Source organism: Musca autumnalis, unplaced genomic scaffold (genome assembly GCF_047663935.1).
Source record: "Musca autumnalis isolate F117 unplaced genomic scaffold, ASM4766393v1 scaffold_1, whole genome shotgun sequence".
In the NCBI taxonomy this organism is placed as follows: Eukaryota; Metazoa; Arthropoda; class Insecta; order Diptera; family Muscidae; genus Musca; species Musca autumnalis.
This window is the reverse complement of record NW_027411644.1, coordinates 189,946,167-189,969,095: the sequence shown is the minus strand read 5'-3', so window position 1 is coordinate 189,969,095 and position 22,929 is coordinate 189,946,167. Positions and strand designations below refer to the sequence as shown.

Genomic DNA, 22,929 nt, shown 5'->3' with positions numbered 1-22,929 from the left:
GCCTGAATGAGGTTAAATCCACAAAAAATAGCGAAAACAGGCGCCCCCGTTCTATGGGAGCTATATCAAAACGAGGACGTATACTGAACAGTGGCTATATCTCTGAACTATCGAAAATCGGGAGGTACTGTTTTATGGGAGCTATATCAAAATGTGAGCCTATTACTGTTACATACCGAGCGCAAATAAAAAGGCGTGTCTTTCGGTCGATACGAATATTTATGCTCTCCTCTTTAAAATATATTAAAACCAGATTTCAGTCATTTCGGTGTGATAATGATGTTAAATCCTCAAAAATAGCGAAAATCAGCCGGTACCGTTCTATGGGAGCTATATCAAAACGTGGACCTATACCAACAGTTCTTTGCAGTAATAATTACGACCCCAACCGAGACCAACAATTCAATATATAGCAATGTTAATTGACGTGCACCGACCATTATATGTGGGTCACAAAGTGCTCTAAACTGTCGATTTATGGTGAAGGGTATAATAAAAGAGATTTTATATCTTAAATTTGGGGGATACCATTATATGGAATTTATGTCAAAACATTGATTTATATTATGAAGTTTCTAGAGGGATGCCTAATTATGGGTGTATCAATACTGGATAGATAACTAAAGTTTACACGGAGAACCCAAACAACGGGCCAGCAACGCGGACCGGGTCAGCTAGTTATAAATAAAATCGTAGGCGGTTCACATACATAATACTTGCTGTTACGTATAACACTAACGAGTTGTTGGCGTTCTGTAGAATATATCGTGTTAAGTTTACTCGTTGACATTTTAACCCACCTTGGTCAGGGGTTATTGTGCCATGATTGTTGTTGAGAGTAGAAAATGTCATACTGCTTTTTGCACGCACTACTTACTGTAAGTAGTTGCCTGTTCATAAACATAGCAATATTTGTATGGACGTGTTTATTGTATGTACGTTTGTAGAAGTGTGTGTCTGAAGTAGGATTCACTTTAAAATTTATTGCACATGGATTTAAATGTTCAAGACTTAAAATTTAGACGGCGACGGCTGATCACGTTTCGTTATCAGTGAATTTATTCTAATTAAAGTTCAACAAAACATCACAGTTTTAGATTTCATTCAAACAGAATTAAAATACATATATAAATAATGTTTTTCATAATTAAAAATAAATTGAGAAATTCCTACCCAATTTTATTTCCGTAGATTAACATTTCGTACTTCTTTTTTCTTGCCAGTATTAAGACTTAAACGAAAGATTAACTGACGAACAAATTTAAGAAGTGTAGAAAAGAATAAAATCCTTACAAGATAAAACCTCCTTTTTTAAATGAATTTCTTATTCATTTCCTAGACTTAGAAAATTGTGAAGACTTCCGTTTATTTGTTCACAATGTAACACACAACAACAACAATTCCGTTTGTATTAGAACCATGTAGCCACCAGTAAAGTGTACAGGTTATTTGTACACATGGCAATTATGCCGGATGTGTAGCTAAACTTTTCATAAAGTTCTACATAAACATTGTGATTATCTTATACCAACAAACGAATGCATACATTTATTTATAGCTAAGTGTGCATTTAAAAGGGCCTTTAATTGAGAAGGCCAAAACTGTTTCTGGTGAGGTTTGCTCCTTGTTGAAATGCTAATGGTATCAACTGAAAATTGTATACCATGTGTGAATGCGAATATTGTCGCGTACAACAAAAATGTGGTAGTATTTACTTACTTTACATGCTTCTACAGAACATTAGTACTATAAGCTGAACTTAAATAGAGTTCCATTCTTCGCTATCTTCGCCAGCTATGCGTGTTCTTTATAGCATAAGCATATAGAAATTACGCGGCTTTTCGGTTTTGTGGATGTAAGAAAGTAAGTCCTACGTCACAAGAACAAATTTTTCGGAAAAATAAATTGTATTTTTGTATCTTTTTCGCCATTTTTATTTCCAAATTAAGGATGATGACAAGATAATATCGATAGCTATCGATTTTTTAAATGACATATCGAAAATATCTAATGTAAGTAATATCGATAGTTTGCCAGCTCTAGTGTACCTCCATGGGGCCTGTATTTATACGCCCTTTAGTGGGTTCATCTTCGTTCATTCTTATGACAACGCAATAGTTGTAACTCGATACGTTTAACTATGACAACGTCGCACGGTGGGAAAAAATGCAGATCTAGAGTGCAGAAACTAAAAGTCGATGCTTTATTGTAAGTTTATCCATAATTATGATAAGAATAGCTTTAGATTGACAATTTAACTTAATTTATTGATATACTTGGCCGATTTGTATTATTTCTATATATTTTTGTGATATAACTCCCACAGGGCGGTACCTATTTATGTAATTATTCAACTGAAATGGCTGAAATTTGGTATTTTTCCCCACTGTGCGTCTTTGCATAGCCGATAAAGCCGATGCGTGGTATTGTACGATTATTTCACAACTTATCGTCGGTGTCGGCTTAAGTGTTCCATACGCCATTTTTGACTTTTTGAGATATAGGTCGTTTTTAAGGTTTACGCATATACATACTCTTTCTGAATTTTTGGTCGTTTTTCCTTTCTGCGAGGTAGACGAAGTCTTTTACTACCTCACAAATGTTTGTCCGAGTTCTACGGAAACCAGGGCTTCGGAGTCGGAGTCTAGCAAATTTTGCTGGAGTCGGAGTCGTGAAAAAAAGCTCGATTCCGACTCCGGGCAACAATCTGTTCTACATTTATCAAAATTTGTCAAATCAATTTAAATTATTTAAATGATCATAATGTAAAAAAACTCTTAATCTCTATTTTGACTACAAAATGCATATCGGAAACATTTTTGGGTCAATTGATGGGAATAATGTTTGCATGTTCCAAATATACTTAGGGAAGATCTTTTAGAAGATTTACAGGTCATTTTATAGAAGACTCACTGGTCTTCTCTTGTTGTTTTTTATTGGAAGGCATTTATGTCTGCTGTGAAAGAACCTGTTGGATATAGCCATCCAAGCCACGAAAGACCTTGTAGTACTTTAAGGGAAGTCATACGAAAGACCTACTAGACTTCTTGCTGAAGTTGTATGAGAAAATTTAGAATCTTCTTAAAGACGATATTCCTGCTATTTTTAAACGACATATTCAGTCTTTTGAAGAACCATGCGTCTTTTCTAAAGAAGTCTGCTTTTTTATAATAGAATAGTGTGTGGTTATTTATAAGTAAACCTATTAACCATTTCTCTCTATTTAAGGGGATATTCCTATGCTATCCAGTTGTTCTTCGATGAGAAGAGATCAAATGATTTTTCGATTAAGTCATGCATCTAGGATAAATTTGTCAATATATTTATGCTGAGGAATGAAAAATATTTAACAAACTGACTTTAAATTATGAGCATTACTTCTATAGGATGGTGGATATATATATTTCTAGAACTATTTCATCATTTCCGATTGTCAGTTCGGCTTAGCCGTACTAAACGTTGGTTTTACTTGTATTCTTTTTGAGGTGGTAGACAAAAGACACTTTCCACCATAAGATACTAACTTGTCATTCCGTTTGAAACACATCGAAATATTCGTCGGGAACTTTATAAAGTATAAAGATGTAAAATTGCCTGTATAGGATTACGATTTAGTATAACGGCACGGCCCGACTTTATGTATTTCAAAGGTTTTCTTTTGTCACATTACGTGGTGCAATACGTAAAAAATAACTATGGACAGACAAGAATCCGAGATATTGTCCCTGAAGATGAAGAGTTATGTAGGCAAAGGCCTACAAGTGTAAATCAAAGTTCTTAACGGTTTCAGGAAAATAATCCCTTTTGACATAAAGGTTTCAACTTAACATACACGAAGTGTATGTTAAGGGGTAATACGCTATTTTGGTCTTCTATCACGTTGCGGTGTTAAAATATCGTTAATTTTCCATAACTCAAAAAATTACCGGTTAGTAATTAAATTCGGAAAATTTTAAATATGCTCGTATGTCGGTGTTTAGGTAGAGAAACCTTGTAAAGATACCGTCCGATTTCAGTTGCTTTGAAGGGTTTTGCTACATGTTCTGAAGTGTGAAGTATGCTGAAGTGCTTGTTACTTTGTATTCCGTATTGTCAACGAGAAAAAAACGAACAATATAGGTCTATGTTTTGGTATCCTCCCAATGTAATGTATCTTGAAAGTTCAAACTGAGATGACTGTAATTTAAGTTGTGAATTTTATTTTATCTATTTTCGGAGTCGACTCCGGAGTCGGAGTCGGAGTCGAGAAAAAAATTGGACTGGAGTCGGAGTCTGACCAAAAATGGCTCGACTCCGAAGCCCTGGCGGAAACATCGCGAATTGATAGCATCAACTTATTGCCATGTACTGCCAGACCCACTTTAGAAGATTCTGGTTCGACTTTTTTATACCCTCCATCATAAGGTGAAGGGTATAATTATATTTGTCATTCCTTTTGTAATACATCGCAATATTCGCCGGTGACCCTACAGAGTATATATATTTTGATCAGCTTCAAATCCAAAGTTGAAATAACGTTGTCCGTCCCCCATCTGTACGCTGAAATGAAGATACTTACTTACTTACTTAGCTGGCCCATTACAGAACATTTGTTCTATAGGCCGAACTAAGAAAAGATCTCCAATTCTCTCTATTTGTTGCTTCGCTTTCAGGAATACCGCGCCTTTTCATCTCATCATCCACTTGTTTGCGCCATCTACATGATACATGAAGATACAGCTCCTACTATTTAAGACGAAGTTTTATAATTTGCAACATAAGTGTATATTATTCCTAGTTGTTATTGAAAATGGACTATATCGGTCCACGTTCTGATATTGTCCCACCCGAATTTTGGTAATTTCAAGGTTTTAGCCTCATCCCTAATGGGAGTATTGAACTTTTCCTCAGAAATGTCTTGCTACAAGTTCACGTTTCGATATAGCCCCAAACGCCCCCATACTTCGCGATTTTCGATATTTTCGATAAGCTATATCGCACCGAAATGGGTACTGGCTCGTTGGGAGAGCTGAACTCCCCCCCAGAAATTGTTTGCGATAGGTCCACGTTTGATATGAAACGCTATTTCCAGGTTTTCGGTATTTTCTACATTTTAGCCTCATTATCACACCGAAATAGCTAAAATTCCGTATTTAGTCAACGCTGGAGGCGTTGAACTTTGCCCAGAAATTTGATGCTCTAGTCATTTTGGGATAGCCCCCATATAACGGTACATCAAGATTTTCTGTTTTTTCAAGGTTTTGCCGTAATTATCTGCAGTATATTAAATTTGGTATATAGTCGGCGTTGAGACCATAAAACTTTCTGTTTCTATAGATCCACTTTTTAAAGTAGGCTCCATAGAACGATACTTGTAATTATAATAATTGTTCCACAAACATCCCATGAGGGACAAGGAGACTTCTCTCATATTAATGAGTGCACCCCGATTCATATTAGCTCAATTATATGGGACCTACAGTTTATCGCCGAGTCCGAACGGCGTGTCTAAGACACCACTTTTGTAGAGAAGTTTTACATGGCTGAAATACTCAGGAAATGTCGCCAACATTACTGAGGGGTATTTTGCCACCGTTGAAAAGTGTTTGATGTTGCCTGAACGGGGAATCGAACCCACGACCTTCTGTGTGCAAGGCGGGTGTGCATACCATAACACCACGGTGGCACTTGTAAACATTTTATATTTCGTCTACATTGGGAGCATTAAACTTTCCCACCAGAAATTTGTTGCTAAGGGTCCATGTTTTGATATAGCCTCCATAGAACGGTTCCTGCCTATTTAGGGTATTTTCAAGGGAACTTTGTTGCGATAGGTCGACGTTTGATATGGACCCCATATAAAGTACCTCCCGATTTTTCAAGGTGTTAGCTTAATGATAGGGGTATAAAACATTCCTACAGAGAATTGTCCGTTTGGATATAAATATAGATTTTTGTATTTCGTGGTTTCTTTGTCAAATTTCGTACCAAAATGTGGATACAAAAGTTTTTTAGGAAAGGATTTTAGTACTTTCATAAACTAAAGGAAACTACGTTATTTTGCTTCAATAGAACTCATGGCGGAGGGATCGAACATTGACATGAATTTCGACGGCATAAAACTTGCATCTCCTACCAACTTTTGCAGAAGAATGTGGAAGAGATCTCACAAGAGGCCGTCTCCTTGACTGAAACCACCAGTTTGAAACTTGGTCGTGAATTGCTTATAGTTTTTATTGCATGTAGTCCTTACGATTTGTATTGCCCCATAATTTTCACATATTTTGAAAGCTTAAAGATTTTCTCACGCTAAAGAATTCCGCCCAGAATATACTAGTGCAAAAAAGGAAAACCGACAAAACTTTCTAACTTTGCTATTTTTCAATGTAAGATTCGGCAGAAACAATATGGATATGTTCGAATGTATTCGAACGAATGCCTTTTCTAATGAATATGTAAGGAAAAACTAACACATTAGCTTATGTAGGCCAAAATATAGGACAAATTTAAAAATTTGTGCCCATTTTATTCCTTTTTAGTGGTATAAGAATTCACTCTCGGAGTCGACCCGGAGTCGGAGTCGAGCAAAAATACCTCGACTCCGAAATCCTGCTGGTAACTACCATTTTTTGCGGCTGCGAAGTCTATTTGTGGTGCCAATGATATACTTCTTTCCAATTTTCGAATTAAGAACGGCAAGAATAATTTTATTGTCATGGGCAGGACAACGGTTATATGATACTTCTAAGCGCTCGTAAAATATATCTTTGGTCTGTTCTTCATTGTCTTCAGTGAAAGCATAACCCCAATATAGCTCATGTTGAAGAATTTTGCTTTTATCCGTATTGTAGCAAGTCTTTCATTCACTGGAGTGAAGCTGTAGACCAGATGTTTTAACTTCCGACCAACCACAAATCCGCAACCAAACATTTTTATATAGCCCCAATATAAAATAGCCGCCCGATTGAAGAAATTTTTAGATACATTTTCTTATCTAATTCAAGCATTTGCGGTATCCGAAGCCAATCAGGACCGTTTCTTAGAATCCACGTCACCCGGTATTGTTCCTTAAAAACTTTTGGGGCCCTAAATAATCCACCTTCCATTGTTTATGTACTGTTTTTCTTCATTTTTTAACAACAGCCCTGTTAACAACAACAAACACAAGCGGGAAATTGTTTATAACATGTTACACTAAAAACCCTATTACCGTCTGAGTGCCCCCCCACTAGAGCTTAGGTTTTTTTATCCACAATTTTTTTCCTCTTCCCACTTTTCTAATGCCAACATCCTTCTTGACAAGGACTAAGTGTAACGGATATTACTTTGGAAATTAGAATTGAGAAAGTGAAAACACGGTAGTTACCTAGGAGACGAGTTAACATGCACTTCATAATGTATGCATTTACATACGACGAAGTGCATATGTAGATTTGCAGCAGATACATTATTAAAGAAGTAAATAATATACACACATACATATATATGTATGTTTGTTATATGTGCATTATAAATAGTGTTCTCTAACCTTTATTAAATAATAATGACAGACAATATAATTCACATTATATATTTATCTCAACTGAAATGAATTTGAAACACGAAGAGGACATATCGCTAACACTTATCTAAACAATTAGTTAATTACGCGATATATTGTGGTAATCTATATGTCAGTTGGTCAAAACAATGGGGAGTTTGGTGTTTAGATTGAAATATTGCAGTAGAATAATAAATTGTCTAGGAGATAATATTTTTCATTACTTACTCACTATTCATTCGTTTGGTAATTTAGCAAATTTAAATTTACGGCAGTATGTTGACAAATCATGACATAGATTACATAGATTTTATTAATTGCATTATTTTATTAATATTCCATAAAAGTTCAGAACATTTATTTACATAAATGTTTATCAATATTGATTTATTTGCATCAACGAATATGAAATATTTTCGTAGTTCGTTGTAAAAAATTCACATTTAATTTTGTGACTTTTGAACTGTGTAAAAAGTGGTTATGACCCACGGCTAAATATTTCAATGTCATGCCATAAAATTGCAATTGGTCAGCAAGCCAAAACGGTCATTACCCTGAGAGTATATCTTTTAACTATCATATATGCGAATATGCGTTTTTTATTTTATGGCTGTATCATAAAACTCTGCCGTTTTCCATTTAACACAACGTGTGTTCATAGCACAGTAATATTTTTCACGTAACGCATCTGTGGGCATTGGTCTCTTTTTGTACGATAGTTGGCATTGTTTTCCCCTAGAGTAACGAACGACACCTTGTTGGTTTTCATGCCGTTTGCCATTTGGTTTATTTATTTTTGTCGGATGCACTTTCCACTCCAATATCACAGCGTACGGAAAATGTAATAAAATTGTCCAGAATAGCCAGAATGCAATTGCGTTTTTTAATGTTTTTCATTTTATAATAGCCTGACAAAATAAAACACCAAAAATATTTGAATGTTCTGGCACAACTTCCGTCCCCCATCAATCATAAAATTCAAATATTTATGATTTTTTCTTGTTGTGATTGTTTGTTTATTTATACACTTGTTGTTATCATAGCCATTATCACGGTAGTTATGATGCCACCAACAAATAAATGGGCAAAATAAAATGTTTGCCAATTTTTATGTTATATACAGTATTTAATACACGTCGCGAAATTAACATTGGAAAGTAGATTGTTTTTACTCCATAATACTATTTTCTCCTGTGGAAGAGCTAAATTCTTCAATAAGGTTTGTATATTCCTAGGGGAATATTTGAAGATACAATGACGTACCCAACACTACTTCTCGAATAATCTACTAATAAACTCAACAATAATTTTCATGGTAATTTCACATCTAAAAATTTTCCTGATATTCGGGGAATATCCATATTTTCAAGATATTCGGAGAACGTGCCTTGAACTAAACTAAATTATAAATTTTTTAACTTTTGTAAGTGACTTATTAGAAAAAGTCAATCCAAATAAACTGAACTTATAAACATATCACTCATTCACTTAATGAGATAGCAATCTCAATTAGCAATTTCTATTTTTTCTACGACTTCTATTTTATCTTGTGTCAAATTTTCATGTTGATATCTTTAAAACTCAACGAGTTGGAGCTCATTAACTACAAGTTTGGCATAATTCAACAAAAATGGTTTTATACCCTCCACCATAGTATGGAGGGTATATTAAGTTTGTTTTTCCGTTTGTAACGCATTGAAATACTCATTTGCGACCCTATAAAGTATATATATTCTTGATCAGGGTAAAATTCTAAGTCGATCTGAGCACGTCCGTCCGTCCGTCCGTCTGTGGTAATCACTCTAGCATCCACAAAAATGGAGATAGAACGCTAAAATTTTGGGAAAATGCGTCTTTTGTTTGCAGGCAGGTCAAGTTCGATGATGGGCTATATCGGTCCACGTTTTGGTATAACCCCCATATAACGGTACCCCCCGATTTACGGTATTTTTACGTTTTTAGCTACATTTTCAGACCGATTTGGCTATAATTTGACATTTAGGGTTCTTAAGTATCAATAAACATATATAACAAAACTTGTGGACATAGGTCCACGTTTTGGTATAGCCCCCATATAACGGTACCCCCCAATTTGCGGTATTTTGACGTTTTTAGCTACATTTTTAGACCGATTTAGCTATAATTTAACATTTAGGGTTTTTAAGTATCAATTAAATATATTAGAAGTTGTGGACATAGGTCCACGTTTTGGTATAGCCCCCATATAACGGTACCCCCCGATTTGCGGTATTTTGACGTTTTTAGCTACATTTTCAGACCGATGTAGCTATAATTTGACATTTAGGGTTCTTAAGTGTCAATAAACATATATAACAAAAGTTGTGGACATAGGTCCACGTTTTGGTATAATCCCCATATAACGGTACCCCCTGATTTACGGTATTTTGACGGTTTTAGCTACATTTTCAGACCGATTTGGCTATAATTTGACATTTAACGTTCTTAAGTGTCAATAAACATATAACAAAACTTGTGGACATAGGTCCACGTTTTGGTATAGCCCCCATATAACGGTACCCCCCGATTTGCGGTATTTTGACGTTTTTAGCTACATTTTCAGACCGATGTAGCTATAATTTGACATTTAGGGTTCTTAAGTGTAACTAAACTTATATAACAAAAGCTGTGGACCTAGGTCCACGTGTTGGTATAGCCCCCATATAACGGTACCGCCGATTTACGACATTTTGACGTTTTTATCTACATTTTCAGACCGATTTAGCTATCAATTGACATTTAGGGTTCTTAAATGTCAATAAACTTATATAACTAGTGGACATAGGTCCATGTTTTGGAATAGCCCCCATATAACGTTACTGCCCGATTTCAGGTATTTTGAGAATTTTACCAACAAGTTTTAACCGAATTATCTGTAATTTGAACATTTGACATTTGAAATTCTTAGTAGTCACCACACCTCTCCACCAAAAATTGTCAAGAAAGCCCCCATATAACGGTACCTCCCGATTTTCAGTAATTTGATGATCTTAGCTACAATATTAAACCGAACTAGCAGTAATTTGACATTTGAAGTTCTTAGTGGTCACAACACCTCTCCATCAAAAATTGTCAACATAGGTCCATGTTCGGATATAGCTCCCATGTAACGGTGCCTCCCAATTTTCAGTAATTTGGCCATTTTAGCTACAATTTTTAACAGAACTATCTGTAATTTGACATTTGAAGGTTGTAGTGGTCACCACGCATCTGCATCAACAATTTTCAACATAGCCCCAATATGACGATACTTCCCGATTTTCGGTACTCTGAGGAATGTTTAACCGAACGTAGGTCCATGTTTTTTAATAGCCGCAAAACAAACCTCCCGATTTTCCGCACCTTAGCTTTATTTTTGGACGAACTTTCTGTAATTTGAAATTTAAAAGTCAACAAAATTTCTGCAACAAAAATTGTTCATTTAAGTTCATATTTTCGTATAGCCCAGACACCTCCGAACTAGCTGTTAATGACATTTGAAGTTCCCACGTTATGTACCGATTTTCGATATTTTGAGGATTCTAGCTAAATTTTTTAACCGAATTAGGAGTTATTTGACATTAAAGGCTCCCATCAAAAACTCTCAACATAGACCCATGTTTTATTATAACCCCTATATAACAGTATATAACAGAGTCGTGTGACTCTTTGACACCCTGACAGGAAGAACCTGAGCATCCTGTCCCGTCCATATGAAAGGAGATAAGTCTTTATGCTCCAACTATAGGGGCATAAGTCTTCTCCCTATCGACTACAACATAGTGTCAGGGATATTGTGCGAACGACTAAAGCCCATGGCCAACGAAATAATTCAACCATACCAATGCGGCTTTAGACCCGGCAAGTCCACCATTGACCAGATATTTATCCTGCGGCAAATCCTGGAGAAGACCCAAAAGATGCAGATCAACACCTAGCACCTTTTTATCGATTATAAAGCAGCCCGCTACGTTCAAAGGTATTCCAAGCCATGTCTGAATTTGGTATCCCCACAAGGCGCATTCGGCTTTTTAAAATGACTCTAACTGACACAAGATCTTCAGTTAAAATAGTAAAGAACCACTCCGAAGAGTTTTGTACCAAAAGAGGTCTCAGGCAATTAGACAACCTTTCGTGTGATCTTTTCAACATCCTGCTAGAAAAGGTTATACGAGAGTCAAACGTCAAAAGAAGTGGCACAATCTACACAAATAGCCAATAGCCACATGTTACTTGCTTATGCTGATGATAACCGATACCTTTATGAAGGTCGAAGGAGAATCTGTTAAAGTGGGTATGAAACGGCGAAAAGACCAAGTTGCTGTGTCGACTCGCAATGCTTCCATTGAGATCGGACCAACTGTTGAAGTTGGTTCCTATAATTTTGAGGTTGTAAAAAACTTCGTATACCTCGGCACCGCCGTAAACACAACAAACGATATCAGTTGTGAAATAAAAAGAAGAATTGTATTGGCCAACAGATGCTACTTTGGCTTAAGTAAGCACTTCAAAAACAAAGCCACAACTCGTCAAACAAAAATAACGCCTTACAAAACACTGATACTTCCCGATCTGATGTATGGTTCCGAAGCCTGTGTACTTGCGCAAGCAGACAAGGCAGTGCTTGGCGTGTTTGAGAGAACAATTCTTCGAAAGATCTACGGGACAATCTGCGTTGAATATCGACGTCGTATGAACCACGTGCTTTATCTGCTATACAACGACATCTTTATATTTAAATGTATCGAGATGCAGCGATTGTGTTGGCTAGACCATATAATAAGAATGAAAGATGATGAACCCGCTAAAAAGGCGTATAAATTCGAGCCACATGGCGGTGCACGCAGAATTAGCAGGCCAAAGAATAGATGGCGCAAACAAGTGGATGAAGAGATGACAAGACGCTGTATTCCATAAAGCGAAGCACTAAACAGAGAGAATTGGAAATCTTTTCTTAGTTCGGTCTATGGAACACATGTTCTGCAATGGACCAGCTAAGCACGATTACGATCTCATTTCGCCGAAATTTAACATTTTTGGGCTGGGACAGGCCTTCGTCTTTATGGAATTTTGTGCCCTCTATCTTGACACTTGACAATTGTGTCAAGATAGAGGGCCCAAAGTCGTTCGGAATAAGGGTGGACTTTTGTCAACAAATCTGAAAGTGTTTTTCTTGTCCACAGAAAACTCGAAATAACAAATTACAGCTAATTCGTATAGAAAATGTCTATAAAATCCTCTAATGGGTAAAAGCTCAATGTACGCATTTATAATATATAGCGTTTGTGATGGAAACCAAGCAGATTGTATCGAAAAAAATCCTCGTCGATGCAAAAAACACATTGCATATGAAAAAACAAAGTTCGATGGTATGCTTGGTCTCGTCATTATAATATTCGCAGTTGCAATATTACAATGACTTTGTTATAATTCTAAGATTCGCAGCGCTGCCAAGTGAAGCCACTACCTATATGGAAATCTCTTCGACTCTATTTTTCACTAGGAAAAAAACTTCGATCATTCAGGTATTCCAACGAGAAATTAACAAAAAATTAGCTTCTTGTGATATTTATGAAAGTACGCTCTTCCTCCACGTCAAGGATTATTAATAGGAGATGTGTGAAAACTGAAGAATATTGATTTCTTTTAAACATATATTAATAGAGAATCCCAAAGATAATGTTGTGGGCACTTCAGTCCTTTAACGGACTTCACATTGGGCGGTATCTCTTACCTTCCAATATGAGAACCCGCAATTATAAATTAAACGCAAAATATAAGTCATTTTGGTGTGATATTCAAGCTAATCCTTTCAAAATACCGAAAATAAGGAGATACCGTTCCATGGGGCTATATCACTATGTAGTTCTGTATAAACAAATTTCTGAGGAAAAGTTTTGTACCCATAAGAATGACCGAATACCAAATTTCAGTCATTTCGGTACGATAATGAAGCTAAAAATTTCAAAATGAAAAAGAGCAAAACATGAAACTTGTCGCTTCCCGCTTGCAAGATGACCTAGTTCGGCATCGGTAACTCGTCGATTCTTAGGGCTACAGTACCTAGTTCCACTTCAGACCCCTCACAGTACAATCAACTGTAAACTTTAACATGGGGATGTCATAGGAGGTAACCAATTGACTTTTTATGCATTAGCTGTAGATAGTATTATACTAGTTTCAAGTTTACAGTCATATACCAGTATGAGTAGTAGTAGTGGAGTGGTGGTGGAATAGTCGCAACTGACGCCTCGTCGTTTACTTGGGGATAAAAAGGTGTCAATTGGTTCCCTTCGTATAACCTTGTGACGATTTGGTACTAGTTTCTGGACTAATTGTGACAATTGGAAATTTCATTGGTAGTGGGTAGCGAGAAGAAGATGGCAAATTGTATATTTCCTTCGTATTCTTTTTTATACCAGAACAATGTGAATAATAGGTACGAATATGTTCAGTCCATCAGCACTAGCTTCTGTTATTGGATGCTGCATTTATATGTAAGTTATTAAGAAAATGCAAACGTGAATTTTCGTCGTTTAAGTAAAAAAATCGTGGATTTTATTTAAGAGTGAAGAATCGCAACTGACGTCCCGTCGTTTACTTGGGGATAAAAAGGTGTCAATTGGTTCCCTTCGCATTACTTTGTGGTCAATTGTGTACTAGTACCGCATAGAACTAGTTCTGGACTACATGAATTGGAATTTTCATTGTAAGCGGGTTATGTCTGATCAATAGACAGCGGAATTTTTTCAACCCTTATTTTTGATCCGATTTATGTCAAATTTTGGGACTGGGCATATATTTGGCTTCTGATTACATTGCAATCGAAACATATGACATATGCAAAATTATGCAAAATGCATAAATTTTTGCATATGCAAAATTTATGCATTTTATATATTTTCTTATGCAACAAATATTTCAATAATAGGTACAAAAATCTATGTGTGTACAATTTTTCTGTTTAAAATACTTTTCAGACAAGCCAATAAAATAGGGAAAAAAACAAGTAAGAAAAGTCTATATGTAGTCGGACGGAGCCGACCATGGGATACCATATACCACTATCCACGGTACTTCTTTTCAATGATTGTGAAAATTTAATTATCAAATATAAGAGATGTAATGCATAATTTTATGACCAAAACCAAAAAGTTATCTAGCATGACAAAGACATTTTTGTAGCAGGAAAGGAAAATTTAGTTCCCTCAAACTAAAATGTAATAAAACCCACTTATGTAGTACTACTACTTCCGTTGTTTAACCGTTACGTTATTGAAACTTTTAACAATTTCACACAAAAGTTTCAGTCCATTTAACCCGCTAAGTATTATCCTATCTTCACGTTGGTTTGTACGCTTCTTCTTCATCATAAACTCAAACTTTGTTTAACATTTTGCGGGTTATTATTTTGACCTACAGAGCCTCTACAAAATTAGTTAAAATTTTGTTTTTGGTCCATTTCATCCCCTGAACATTTCACGATCATCGCCAAAAACTAATCATTTCTATTCTGGCCCGAACCCAACCTACTTAAAAAATTCGTTACAATCGGTCCATAATTGCGGCCTTAAGCTTGTTTACAATTTTTAAAGGACGGACACACATCGCTAAATCGCTTTATCTCGTCGAGATATGAATTTTGGCATACCAAATAAGGGGTCTAGGCGAATATTTCGTGGTGTTACATAAACTTTTGGAGAGACAATATGTAGCATGGGATAAAAATGTGGTTCTCTACACAGAACCCATTATATACTAGGCAGTAGGCCCGTTATCTAGCAAACACTTTATTGCAATTTACATCAGAGGAAAGGTCAGTCGTTTTTTTCCATATGTAGGTTACTTTGCGAAATATATATGTCCTCAAGGAATTAAAATATCGACCAAAAATAAAATTTTTAAATTTTTTCATACAAAAGTAATGGTCCATTTCACCCGCTAAAGAATATCAGATCATCATTCAAAATTGTAGGCATCTTTTTCGACCTATACTCTTACCCGGTGCAAAATTTCGTGTTTATTGATGTATAATTGCGACTTCTGGTGAGTTTATTATTACACTACAAACAAATAACGGAATAGATTAGGCTTTAACTCTGTTATCTGATCATGCACACCAACATAATTGGCATCAATTGAAAGGTCAAGCGTTACACTGTCAAGTATATCTCACTTATCCGGAATTAAGATATAAGCTGTATATTAAAAATTTTCACAATTTTCACACAAAAGTTTTGGTCCATTTAACCCTCTAAATATTATCCCATCGCCATCTCAAATTGCAAGCTTCACCTTTGTGATATACTCTTACCTTATTTAAAATTACGCGTTGATCGGACTATTATTGAGACATACAGAGCCGCTAGAAAATTGGATAAATATTATGTTTTTGGTCCATTTCACCCGCTAAATATTTCACGATCATCACCAATAAGAATAGGGATCTATTCTGATCTGAACCCGACCTCCATACAAAATTTCGTGACGATCTGTCCATAATTGCGGCCTGAGGCGTGTTTACAATTTATAATGGACAGACGGACGGACAGACGGACAGACACACATCTCTAAATCGTTTTATCTCGTCGACATATGAAGATTGGTATACCACATTGGGGGTCTCCGACGAATATTTCGCGGTGTTACATGAATTTTTACCAAAACAAACTTATAATACCCTTTTCCACATACCCTTATAATACCCTTTCTGAACCCGACCTCCATACAAAATTTCGTGACGATCGGTCCATAATTGCGGCCTGGAGCGTGTTTACAATATATAATGGATAGACGGATGGACACTCATCTCAAAATCGCTTTATCTCGTCGAGATATGAAGATTGGTATACCACATTGGGGGTCTCCGACGAATATTTCGCGGTGTTACATGAATTTGTACCAAAACAAACTTATAATACCCTTTTCCACATACCGAAAATCGGGGCTATCGTCCTATGGGGGCTATATGAAGGCCTGAACCTAAACCGACAAATTTTATGTGGAAAGTTTTTTACCCCCAATGAAGACTTAATAACAAATTTCAGCCATGTCGGAGGGATATTGAGGGCACAACCTTCAAAATACCAGAATTCCGGATGTACCGTTCTATGGGGGCTATATGAAGACGTGGATCTATACCGACAATTTTCAAGTGGAAAGTTTTATACCCACAACTAAGACAAAATGCCAAATTTCAGTCATTTCGGTGGGATATTGTGGCGACAACCTTCAAAAAAACTGAAAATCGGGAGGTACCATTCCATGGAGGCTATATGAAGACGTGAACCTATACCGATAAATTTCAGGTGGAAAGTTTTATACTCCAACGAAGACGTAATACCAAATTTCAGATATTTCGGAGGGATATTGAGGTCACAGCCTTCAAAATACCAGAAATCCGGAGGTACCGTGCTATGGGGGCTATATGAAGACGTGGACCTATACCGACAAATTTCAGGTGGAAAGTTTCATACCCACAACGAAGACAAAATGCCAAATTTCTGTCATTTTGGTGGGATATTGAGGCCACAACTTTCAAAATACCGAATATCGGTAGGTACCGTTCTATGGGGGCTATGCGAAGACGTGGACCTATGCGGACAGATTTCAGTTGTAAAGTTGCATACCCCTAACGAAGACTTTATACCAATTTTCAGCCATTTCGGTGGGATATTTAGACCACAAATCCTTGAATATATGTTTGCATATGGTTTTGCATATGCCCATTTTATGCAGATATGTACAAATATGTCAAAATATGCACGATATGCAAAAATTTCTGGGCCTAATTCGTTTTATTTTGTTATAAAACGAGTTTCTGTCTAATCAGATTTTCTCTACGAACATCCTAACCATATATGCATTTGCATAGGATTCCGCTGTCTACTGATCAACAAATTTGTGCAAATCTAACAAAACTCTGGGCAAGTACGAATGGTACAGAAAAAAACCAAACATAGATTCAATAAAGGAAATGTTTGACATCACCAAGGAAAAAGGTGAATGGGTCAAAGATTAAAAACATCTTCAAACTGCAAATTGAGAGTAAAGGAGGCATTGGATACTGCAGCGAAAAAGAAAAATGGAAGCGACTGGTTCCACGCTTACCAACTCACTTCAAAAGTAACAAGAACTCATCCGAAAGCAATACAGATAGTCCTAAAGGAAAATAAGACAACAGGCAATGCTGGACGCTTTGTTATCAGGTCAAAGCTGTCGTTCCACAAAACAGCAAAGGTGTGCCACTGGCTTTCAGCTGAGGACATTGAAATACCAACTCCATGTCAATCAGTAATTCACATAGCTATTTACAAGGAAGCTGCGGATGAAAGAGTATTTGATAAGCACGCTTTTTCTGGGGAAGTGTTGCTAGCACTTTCATGGCAAACACCTTGAGAGCTTTGAATATCAGACCTTGATCCTCAAAACTGATTCTGTAGAAATTAAGTTGGCCGTGCTCAAATTGAAAAGAGTGTTGAATATCCGACATATATATTAACGCAAGAAAGGTTTGTTCTTGTTGGATCCCGTACAATTTGATAATCGCTCAAATAAGAAATCAGCAATTGACCGTGTGGGTCTTCAAAGCGAGTCAAATCCAAATGAAAACGGTCGATTATATTCGATTATAACCGGTTTTCGGTTGTTAATGAAATATCGAAAATCGATTTTGAGAACACTTTTAAATAAACGATTAACCGAAAATCGAGTTTTAAGTTTTAGAAGAAAGCCGAATAATCGAAAAACCGATTACTGTATTTCACTGCGTATTCCTAGACGTGATAAGTCGTCCCCCTAACAGCCCTGACTTGACACCCAGTGATTTATATTTTTCCGACGCCAGAAGATGCTGCTGAAGCGTTCGAAATCCAAAAAACAATTTAGCTATGCAGCATACAACCAGCATTTCGAAGGCATAAATCTGTAGGAAACTAGCGCACGTATTTTGTCCCGGCCCACTAGCTCGTCGGTGGGGTAGGTTCGTTGCTTCTCTAGCTATTTTTAAGCTACGGATAAATTACCTTACTTATACGTGCTATTAAGAAGACCAATGAAGAAGAATTTAAAGAGAATGTAGACAAAACATTGGCATATTTAGGTATGGACACTGAGATGCCATCAGTCCATATTTCCCTCCCAACATGGTTATAAGGGTAACTGCCAAAGAAGAAGAATTTAATGCTACATCTCAATCGGAGTGGAAAAAGGACTTCGACAATTGGTGTAAGCTCATGCAACAATTAATAAATCATGTTGGATAATACCTCCCCTCAAAACGTTTTACTAAAATGATGTGCACGAAGGCAGTAACCGATTTTGGTCCATATATTGCACTTTACATGAACTGTATCGGCCCACACCTCCTACGCAAAATTTTGGGAAATTGCAGTTTATGATCTACGTTTAAATCGCTTTGATTTTTATTGTATCAACTTGTATTCGACGGCCCCACTACGAGTGTACAAATTTTTTCAGGGGCCAGTCTAAACTTCCTGAGAAAATTGCCTGAAAGGTGTAAAAAACCCATGTGCCATTATGTGTAGTGGTTGGAGCGCACAATAAATCTCGAACGGATAAACAGCTTTGGTCCAAAATTTGGACTTCGTAATATTCTTTCTAAATTTAGTACAAGTTCGAAGATGAGTCATATCAGTCCACCACTTCATATCCTTCCCCACTAAAGTTCAAAACTTTTCGATAAAATGGTGCGCACGATAATTCTCGAAGGCAGTAACCGAGTTTGTGCATAATTTGCACATCGTAATATTTCTTCGAATCTTAGATAAAGTTCGTATATGCGCTATATCGATCCACAACTTGGTTATTTTCCCCCACAAAAGTTCAACATTTTTGTTTAAGTGCATTTTAGGGTCTGTACGAATATTGTTTGGAAATTTTTAGCGATGTTACGATGTTTTACCGAGTCCATGCTTCCTAGCATAGTGGTCCAAAACCTTAAAGTTTTACGGTGACCAACAGAAATGAATGGAGGGGGCGCTATCTACCGAAAGATCCACTTCCAAAATGGACTATCCACTTCCGAAATAGACTATGTCTATGAATTCCTTCATGTACCTCTTCCGCAAAACTTTTGAGCTTTAATCCAAATATATTTTTGTAGGCAAGTTTATACATATATCAAAAAAATCCTCAAAATCTGAAAAACCCTTAATACGTAATTATTCATATTGTCAATTCGATATTGTCAATATATGAAAGTTTCAATTCACACAGACTGGAGGTACATCTCTGTCGGCAAAGCCGACTGATACTTTTTTACTTATTTTTTGATTTATTTATATGTAACCAAGGCATATTTATAGAAGATAGATGTGACAATCAGGTGTATGTTCACTTTTTGGTGTAAATTGGTTTTTCAAAATATAATAGGGTCTACTCATGAAATTTGAAACTTCGAAATTTCTAACTATAGAACACTTCTTTTTCTTCCTAAGCATGTAATGAAAAGGACCTACATCAGTTCTGAATGCGTTTTATTTACATTCTGATTCTAATTAGTTCTATTTTAGAGGATTTCAAAATGTATTTATGTTTTTCATGAGAAAATTTTATTCAATTTTTTTCAATAAAAAAATTGTAATTCATGCATCTACCTTATATAAATTTGCCTTGTATGTAACATAACAATTTCGATCAAAACAAAATTAAAAATTCTTCTTCACATTTTTTTCTCTACTTGCAGTCGAAGTTCCCGCAAATATCGTCACGTACATGAAAATCCATTGGGTATCATACGCAATACTCTGAACAGTGGCGGTTTTGGCCCACAACCACCCAATCTCAACAATGAATTGGGTATTCCACCAAATGCTGGACCTATGAATGCATTCGCTGCCACCTATGGTAGTAGGCCATTGTCGCATCCAGGCGGTGGTAGTGGTGTTGCGGCTGCTGCCGCAGCAGTTACAGAGGCACAACAGGAGAAAGGAATGTTTTCAGTTAGTCAGCTAAATATTGAGTTGACGGAAGAGCATGTTTTGCCAAATGGTAAAATGGAACTGACATGTCTGGCAACAATACCGTCATCAGTGGGTCCGGGAGAAGAATTTGCTGACTACAAGACATACAGTATAAAGGGTAAGTTAAAATTATGTGCTGTGTGGAAGTGTAGATACCAATGTTAAAATTAAATTTCTATAAATCCGCTTCAAAAATATTCTAAGAAAAATAGCCACTAGTTCTTACATCTCTTATACGAAGCCACTTTGTTTTCCATTTGCAAATTTATTAAAGATTAACCACACATAATTTCCTTTTTTTAAGAAAAAATATATTTATATTTAAAATATAATTTTCATAACTAGTTTAACTTTCCATCTGTGCAAAAATCATATTTGGCATTCATGAAATATCCTTATTTGTCTCTTTCCATCATCATTTCAATATTACAGTTGATGTTCAACGTTTGGAAACGACAACATTTTCCACAACCACACAAAGTATAGGCATGGCTGCCCGGGGTAATGGAGTGACACCATCCTCAGCGTCATCTGCCCATAGTAGATACAGTCTCCATCAGTGCGACCACAGTCTATGGATGCATCTGTGTTTGGCAATCATCTTTACGCTGTGGCGGACACTGAGACATTAAGGCAAACAAATGGTGACGGTGTGTAATGTAAAAAACGAGAAATAAATTCAGGCCACCACACATCCTACCCGCACTCCCTCCCAGACATCAGCAGCAGCAACAACAAATCCCAAGCCAATAATAATTAAATTTGTAAATGTATATTTTCGTAAAGATGAATGGACCCAACCGAAACCTAAAAAAGAAACAGCAACAAACAACCAACCAACCAAGTAAGCCAGCAAACCAACACAAACGAAATTATCCATCAGCATGGGTAGTGGATAAGAACGAACGCAAGTATGGACGGTGGGCTTAGTAGTCATACTCCGATATATGACCACCGAGTAGAAGGATAAATTTATACAAAAATAAAATAACATTATTTCTCAAAGTGTATGTAAGTACGTAAGTCAAAGGATAAAGTCAAATATTTTTGTTTCGCTTATTTTTTTACATTGGACATTAAGTGCCAGGCATAAGGAGAAATCGTAAAAAGAGGAAAAAAATATATGTATTTATGGAAAAAATTATGAAATTAATTAACACAATAAGTGAATGAATGAGAAGATAACGAAATAAATGTTTGTATGAATGGACAAAGTAAAACACAAGGTTATCTTTTTTGCTTTATGTAAGAGAGAGAGAGAGAGGGAGAGAAAGAAAAGTAATTAAAATTTTACAAATGTAGTTAATATTTAGGGAAATTTTTTTGTAGTTCTAGTTAAAATTGCAGCGGAAGTTAACCTTATGTTTTGCTTTGCATTACCAAGTATGTAAGCTTAAGACAAAAAGAGTACCTTGAATAAAACAAACACATTTTTGTAGGGAAATGCGTCTTGTTTGTAGCTATTGATCAGAAAACAAATTTCTAAACTTAAAATTTAAATAAGTATAATATAGATAATCATGTCCAATACAAATTGAGTTGCATACATCGTCCGGATTTTAATTGTGCTAAAACTACACGTGTTTGCCTTGGCAGTTGGCGTTCTTCTGCTGCGATGAGTGGCATCCGAGTACGGCATTCATATTTGATAACCGAAGATATCACCCCTAGCTGGGGATCTTCCTGCAGGCCTTCGGCTTTATATTTTTAAATTACACAAACGACTGACATCCGCACATATAATTATTATCCAACATTTCAAACACGGCTTAAGAGAAGTTTCTTGTTTTGTCCTGGAATAGCTTGACATGGTTGACGGTATTGAAAGTTTTCGGTATGTCAAATGTCACTACGACGGTTCGGTCGCACTACGTGTTCTGTTGTAGTCCTCGACTGATAAGTTTTGATGTCAGGTGTTATGCTAATGTGGTACTGAGCATTTTCCGGAATCCATGTTTATCTTGGGCAACTGGAAACAACATTTCATCATAAGGAGAAGTAGTGTATCTAAAATCAACTGGCATACTTGTCCGGCTGCAGTAGTGGAACGTGACATCTTTCTAGGCTTCTGGCACAATATAGGTGTCGAATATTCAACTCTGTGTTCTTCCAGCTGTTTAAGTGTTACTATTGAGATTCTGAGTGGGTCAACGTTTTGGTTGATTTCGCGTATCGGATGATATCTGCAACAATGCTCATCGTAAATTGTACTGGTACCTCCGCGGCTGAAAGGACTCTTATACTACGTAGAACACTCCTCTTCGTCCTGTTACTCTAGACAGAAAAAATATCAGGCGATAAAAAAAAATTTTCATATTGACGAAATTCGATAAAATTATTTGATTACAAAGTAAAAATACAACTGATAAAATATTTCACATATTGACTAAAATATTTATCGCTTTTTATATTGAACTGATAAAATATTTC

General features: G+C 36.2%; 1 protein-coding gene across 6 annotated transcripts in view; it reads left to right on the top strand.

The window, feature by feature from the left end:
* The window catches only part of beat-VII (Immunoglobulin domain-containing protein beaten path VII), a 455,119-nt gene extending 433,632 nt beyond the window's left edge, over nt 1-21,487 (top strand). For all 6 annotated transcript variants that reach the window (XM_073959321.1, XM_073959323.1, XM_073959318.1 and 3 more), the window contains exons 9-10: nt 20,223-20,617; nt 20,932-21,487. In XM_073959321.1, the coding sequence (XP_073815422.1) occupies nt 20,223-20,617; nt 20,932-21,131 (595 nt within the window). In that variant the 3' untranslated portion in view covers nt 21,132-21,487. The remainder of the gene's footprint in view (nt 1-20,222; nt 20,618-20,931) is intronic.
* Nucleotides 21,488-22,929: the final 1,442 nt, after the last annotated feature.